Source organism: Perca fluviatilis, chromosome 21 (assembly GCF_010015445.1).
Source record: "Perca fluviatilis chromosome 21, GENO_Pfluv_1.0, whole genome shotgun sequence".
Lineage (NCBI taxonomy): Eukaryota > Metazoa > Chordata > Actinopteri > Perciformes > Percidae > Perca > Perca fluviatilis.
Genome location: NC_053132.1, coordinates 31530904 through 31537961, shown reverse-complemented (window position 1 = coordinate 31537961; position 7058 = coordinate 31530904). Strand labels below are relative to the sequence as shown.

Genomic DNA, 7058 nt, shown 5'->3' with positions numbered 1-7058 from the left:
TCAGGCTGTCGGTTTGATGCCACATGGTGAAATATGTGTACATCCAGATTAAATGATTCAAAGTGAACTAAACTAGAATTCAATATCAATAATAAAAAAAGTAGGGTTAAGGTTAATGGCAGCAGTGAGTGAGACCCGCAGGGAGAAGGATTAAGACACAATCCGCCTCTTTTTTTTTCATTTGCTGAAGCAGCTGAAAATGTGCTGCTTAAAAGCTTTTTGCTCTTGAATGCAGGCCGCCCTGCAGGCATCATCACTGATCCCACAAACGGGGCTTAAGCCAAGGTAATAAGTGTGTAAACTAGCTGCCTTATTGATAACAAAGGCGTCTTGGGACGCGCTCCCATTGTCCCGGAGGGAATCATCACCTTTTCTCAGTGAAATCCGCCGCGGATTGTCTGCGTGCAACAGGAGGTAGGGATTAGGATGCGGGCCCTGGAACAAATGGCGAGGCAAGTCAGCCCAGTACAGGCCGGAGGCGGGGCCGAACGACACCCACAATTAAAGATGAACTTTGAGTGAACTAATTTATCTGAGGGAGGAGAAGGTAGCAGGCTGCCCGCAGTCCTGGCAGCCTATAAAAGCGCGGAATGAGCAGCCCTGGAGTCTCAGAGCTGACAGAGTCTCACCTGAACTAGCCCGCTGCACCGCATCTCTCCAACAAGACGCCGACTGTCACTGACTCCGCTGCAACATGGCTCTGAACACTCTGCTGGCCACCTTCCTGTGCACCATCGTGCTCCCCGTCCTGCTGTTCCTGGTGGCGCTGAAGCTGTGGGAGGTTTACATGATCCGAGGCAGAGACCCGAGCTGCACGAGCCCGCTGCCCCCGGGATCCATGGGCTTACCTTTCATCGGAGAGACGCTGCAGCTCATCCTGCAGGTAAACGCGTGACACAGTCACTGACGCCTACTTTCACACATCCACGTGGATGCTCCAGACACTGTGAGAAAATGTGATACACTTGTGTTCAACTTTTTTTTTAAATGTGTTTTCATATTGGTAAACAATATGAGCACTGTTTCCAACTTGCGCTTCCATAAGACGCTTATGGCACATACAGGGTTAACGATCGTAGGCTATTTAATTGGAGTAAATATGCTAGTGTAATAATGGCAATAATGGTTTAAAAGACGGCTTAATTCAGTTTTCATTTATGTGAATTTATCATCGTAATATTGATTCATTTGAACAGTTATTTAATAACAAGTAGCCTACATATTTGTTTCTGTGTTTGTTTATTTCCTATTGATGTTGAATATGTTTATGCCCCAACAAACAAGGCAAATTCCTTATAAGTGTTACTCAGGCTAGTTGGCAATAGGCGAAATCCCTTTCTGATTTTATAATTGTATTTATTATCAGTTTTTGCTTTGTGTGTAGATTTTGTGTATGTGTGTATCAGGGGTTGTTTATTCATCTTCTTTGTATTGGTCTGTATGTTTATGTTTGCAGAGGAGAAAGTTTTTGCGGATGAAGCGGCAGAAGTACGGTTACATCTACCGCACACACCTCTTCGGGAACCCCACGGTGCGCGTGACCGGAGCGGATAACGTCAGGCAGATTCTGCTGGGAGAGAACAGGCTCGTGTCCGTGCAGTGGCCCGCTTCTGTACGCACCATCTTGGGCTCGGATACACTGTCTAACATGCACGGAGCGCAACACAAAACCAAGAAAAAGGTAATTTAGGATTTCATTTAAATACTTTATTTTTAATGGCAATTTACTATCAATATCATAGTGGATATATACGTTTGCTTTATCATTTGCTCAGTACAGTCCAAAACTACCACCAACGTGTTGGTGTTATTGACACATTGTCCTTTCTAAGCAGATGCACATGCCCCAGCCTATGGCACAGTTGTCTACTTAAAGTAACACATTTATTAGTAAAATTAGGCGCACATACCCTGAATTATTTTCTTCCTATAGCTTAATTTATATTAGGGAGCACAGAAAACTAACATAATTGTTGTACGTTTTTAAATTCATTAAGTAATTCATATTTAAATTTAAATTAAAGAAGTGAGATAGTTTTTGCTTGTCCAGTTAGAACATATTCACCCAATAGAAATCAACTTTTTGAAAGAATTTTTGAGAAATTTGTGTTTCTATCGAAATACAAGACAAAGGCAGGTCACTGCACTAGAGTCGAGAAAAACCTCACTTAATTTCATAAAATACTTGAAAGAAGATAATTTGCACTTGAAATGGATTAACATTTTCTAAATGTACTGACAGATTTTTTCACTTGCTCTAAGAAAAATAAACTTTTTGCAGTGCACTAAGACAACATCATAAGATCTACTCTGTCCTATCAAATTCAGCACATTGGCCAAAAATTCATTACTCAGAAATGCGTTTTGGGTGGAAAATACTAGCATATGCATGGACATTTGCTTTCATAAATCTAACACATCTTCCCTCCCCGCCCTTCTCCAGGCCATCATGCAAGCATTCTCCACCGAGGCTCTGGAGCTCTACATCCCCGTCATTCAGGAGGAGGTGCAGGCTGCAGTGGAGCAGTGGGTGGCCAAGGACTCTTGCGTGCTGGTCTACCCAGAGATGAAGCGGCTGATGTTCCGCATCGCCATGAGGATCCTGCTGGGCTTCGAGCCAGAGCAGATCAAGACGGACGAGCAGCAGCTGGTGGAAGCTTTCGAGGAAATGATCAAGAATCTGTTCTCGCTGCCCATCGACATGCCTTTCAGCGGACTGTACAGGGTAAGAGACAAACCCACGATCGTTACATACAGCTAGGGTCCTTTTTTTAAATCTGTAAAGATGTTAATCAAATTTCAAAATGAACCATGAAAGGACATGCATAGATGCATGACTAGGTGTGGTTATGGATAGTTTAATGACGTAATTAATGACATTTCAAATGTATTTTTGATTTTGGTTTTTATATAGGCCGTTATAGGTTTCTACCACACCCTCACATGTTTTTTGTATTTCGTCAATGTAATTTGTTTTTTATGTTCTGTGAAACAAATAAACTTAACAAAGTTGAATGACCATACCAAGGATTTTGCATATTACATCATAGCCAATGTTTAAAAGCATGCTGATATAAAAAAGACCTGCTACACTGAAGAATTGCCTAACTCAAGCAAGTTGATCTAGATTCATTTATAAATGAATGGCATTGGGATTGTAGTAAATGGGCTTAAATATTCAAAAACTCTGGTATGGTCCTTTTTTTAAGTCAGAAGTTGAAAAAGCAAATCGCATGAGGCAAAGTGAAATGGTTGAGTGTGTTTGTATGTAGATATACAGTATCCAGTGAATGCAAACGTCAGTCTAATTCACCTTCTTACATTATGTTTCTCTTCTGCCTTCCATTCATCCTTCCCTCCCTTATTTCCACCTCTTCTCTGTCCATCCCTGCTCCTCCTGCCATCTTTCTGTCCTCCAGGGTCTGAAGGCGAGGAACTTCATCCACTCCAAGATAGAAGAGAACATCAAGAAGAAGGTGCAGGAGTCCGACAAGGAGTCCAAACACAGAGACGCTCTGCAGCAGCTTATCGACAGCAGCAAGAACAATGGGGAACCATTCAGCATGCAGGTAGTGACATAATCACATTTATTTTTCATTTTATTTCATGCTTATTTGTTATTGTATGCATAGACATTTGTGCAACAAATCTCCGATAGATAGATAGATCAGAAGCTGCTGCAACAGGCTGCCGAAAGACACTGCGCCATCTTGAAACTGTACAGCATCACAGCATTTATAGCTATTGCTAATATCCAATGCACGTTCCTATAAGGGCTTTCAAACAGCCATAAAAAAGCACATAAACATACAAGGCACATCTTTCTGCACCCCCCGCCCCCCCCACACACACACACACACACACACACACACATTCCCAAGCCACCCCACCACACCCCGTGCCAACCGACCCCTATATGTGATTACAGGTCTGATTATCAATTAAAAACTTCTTAAGTTTAATTTTAAAAAGCATCACATCTACATTGTTGCACCACATAAAAATATGTCCCTTATATAAGCCATTGTTTTGGTTAGGGCCTGACTAATTTTATGTGTCAACATTTCTGTTTCCAGGCCATTAAGGAGTCTGCTACAGAGCTGTTGTTCGGGGGCCATGAAACCACAGCGAGCACAGCCACCTCGCTGGTCATGTTCCTGGGCCTGAACCCTGAAGTTGTGGATAGACTGAGGCAGGAACTGATTGAAAAGGTAATTGCACCGTACAACTTAAGTTCTATAGGTTGTTGTTGTTCTAATACCTTAATAGCGGCGGCTGCAATTTACTTTTTATGCTAAGCATTCAACATAACGGACAATCCATTGTAACTTTGAATTAATCTCATTCAAAATCATATGTAAGCATGAGCAGGAAAAGGTCATTCTTGAACTTTCAAACAGTAATTGGCCAAAAAAGTCTCAACTCAAAGTCTAATTACTACCTTTTTTTTCCCATATCATGGTCTTTCATCAGCAAATTAAGCTTGCTTAGTTGTCATACTAATTCACGCGATGACATCTGAGCTATCTCCATGACAACTGAGCAAACTCTAGCTGCTGGGGAAGACCATGAGGTGGAGTGTAAAACCCTGGGGGGATAGAATTATGAGTAATCTGAAGCAAGTTAGTGATTTGAGGGGAAAGTGCCTGCCGATATCTACAGTAATGAAGTATATAAAATTACACAGAGGGGTTAGTATACCCTATGCTTTCCATAGAGATAATAATCCACATTAAAGCGTTCCCAGTAAAGCTAATTAGTGCAAGATGTGTTAGATTAATCCGTGATCAGGAGCCAGGTCAGGTAACACTGCTGAGTTTGGTGTGTGCTTTGAGTTTCTGTATAACTAAGCTTGTCTGTACTGGAAAGGCCGGCAGGGCTAATGTGTAAACAAGTATGGGTAGATTATTTTCAGTTTGTAGAGCCACCCATTGTGGTTTGATTAAATCATTATGCTTATTACTGTAAGATAAAATCACTGAAATCAGTCTGGGTGACATGAACAACCAGCACAATTCCATTCCTCACCAACTATCATTACACTTTGGTTATACCATCCTTCGCATCTCCTCACATGCCAATTTGTCTGTGTCTTCAGGAGGAGCAGGGGATGGACCTCCATAGTCTGAACATCGAGTCCTTGGAGCAGTTGAAGTACACCGGCTGTGTCATTAAAGAGACTCTGAGAATCAACCCTCCGGTTCCTGGAGGCTTCAGAGTGGCCCTCAAGACCTTTGAACTCAATGTAAGTTAACAACGATCTCTAGGAACTAAATCTGTAAATGGCAGATTGAAACGAGAGATGAGACACAACCTGTATCAAACTGTGTGCTTACTGGTCATTTCCCCTCACCACTTTCAGGGTTACCAAATTCCCAAAGGCTGGAACGTCATCTACAGCATCTGTGACACTCATGATGTGGCAGAGATGTTCCCCAACAAGGAAGACTTCCAGCCGGAGCGCTTCATGACCAAACCCTCGGGCGACTCCTCCAGGTTCCAGTACATCCCGTTTGGAGGGGGCTCTAGGATGTGTGTGGGGAAGGAGTTTGCTAAGATCCTGCTAAAGATCTTCCTGGTGGAAGTGGTCACAAAGTGTCACTGGACTCTTTTAAATGGGCCACCCACTATGAAAACAGGACCTACTGTCTATCCTGTGGACAATCTGCCAACAAAGTTTACCAACTATGTACAAAATTTAAATTGAGATGACAAGAGATCATGTTTCCTAAAAGCAGTGTAGAGTGAAATATCAGGTTTCCCAAAAGTCTCAAATCATCTGTGTTTTACCTCCGAATCCACAGGGGGAACTACAGTATAGCTACTTGGGGAGTTTTTTGGAATTACTCTGTGCACTAAAGAATCCGATCAAAGGCCGCATTTACACAATGATCTTCCATTTTTTTTAACACAACATAAATTGTACATATTGTAGATGACTTAAGAACGTATTTTACATTTTATATTATGATGTTAATACATTGAATTTGTATAAATATATATGTTTTGTTTGAACAAACTAAACGCGAGGCACTATACACAGACATGGAACACTTTAATCAGCTCAGAGGTGTATCTATAGGATTATGTACATATGCAATGTAGAGTCTGTTTATATAACTTTTGTATCTTACCCCAACTTATTTAAGTGACTTATGTTATATTGTATGGGCTTTTTATTTAATAAACTGTTATGCAAACATTTTTGGTTTTTGTTGTTTTATTCAAATTAAAGGGTTGAACTATATTGTATTAAAAAAATGTCGACATTTTGAGAAATGCACTAATTTACCTTTTTTTTGTCAGAGTGAGTGGAAAAGATCATCTGGAGTAAGGTTAGCCTAGCTTAGCATGAAGATTGGAAGCAGGGGGAGAGAGCTAGCCTGACAGTCCAAAGTTCAAACATACAGCTCTAAAGCTCCCTGATAACATGAGTGGTGTGGTCTCGGAAAGAGCTCACAAACCTGTGTTGGTAGGGTGTTTTTTAAAGGGTTTCTTTTTTCACTTTGGACAGAGTCAGGCCAACTGTTTTTCCCCCCCGGTCTCCGTCCTTAGGCCAAGCTAGGCTAACCACGTTCTGACTCCAGCTTCAAACTTCACACACCGACATGAGATTGATTTCAATTTTCTCATCACTCTTAGTAAGAAAACTATTTAATATCATTATTTAAAAACCGATGTACCGGTCATATATATGTTTTGTCAGATAAATTTACCTGACAAATCTGAGTTTAAGGAAAAACCTTTATTCAAATTGTTGATAAATAGGTTTACTGCAGTACTCATGATCGGCAATCACAACTTCATTGTAGCACACTTAATAATACACAGAATATAAAAACAAAAGGTTTAACAAAGTCGTTAGTGATCTGTGTGAGTGAAAATTATGAGATTAAGAGCAACTCTGGTTTATTTCAAAACACCAGGTAAAGTTTTCTGATGACAGTTAATGTAGGCCTATTTACTCTGTAGACACAAAGGGTGGGTGGTCCACACACATATAAACACACACACACACACACACACACACACACACACACACACACACACACACACAC

The 7058-nt window shown here is 41.1% G+C and overlaps 1 protein-coding gene across 1 annotated transcript; it reads left to right on the top strand.

Moving 5' to 3' along the window:
* Nucleotides 1-224: 224 nt before the first annotated feature.
* Nucleotides 225-6202, top strand: LOC120550577 (cytochrome P450 26A1). Its single transcript, XM_039787172.1, has 7 exons — nt 225-883; nt 1457-1681; nt 2444-2725; nt 3420-3569; nt 4077-4211; nt 5099-5245; nt 5363-6202. Exons 1-7 carry the CDS (start codon nt 695-697, stop codon nt 5705-5707), a joined length of 1473 nt encoding a protein of 490 aa, XP_039643106.1. The 5' UTR covers nt 225-694; the 3' UTR covers nt 5708-6202.
* Nucleotides 6203-7058: the final 856 nt, after the last annotated feature.

Excerpts from the sequence above, each read along its gene's own strand:
- LOC120550577 (XM_039787172.1), top strand. The coding sequence starts at position 695 with ATGGCTCTGAACACTCTGCTGGCCACCTTCCTGTGCACCATCGTGCTC. Across the intron at positions 884-1,456 it reads CGCTGCAGCTCATCCTGCAG|AGGAGAAAGTTTTTGCGGAT; the intron begins GTAAACGCGTGA and ends TTATGTTTGCAG. Across the intron at positions 5,246-5,362 it reads TCAAGACCTTTGAACTCAAT|GGTTACCAAATTCCCAAAGG; the intron begins GTAAGTTAACAA and ends CACCACTTTCAG.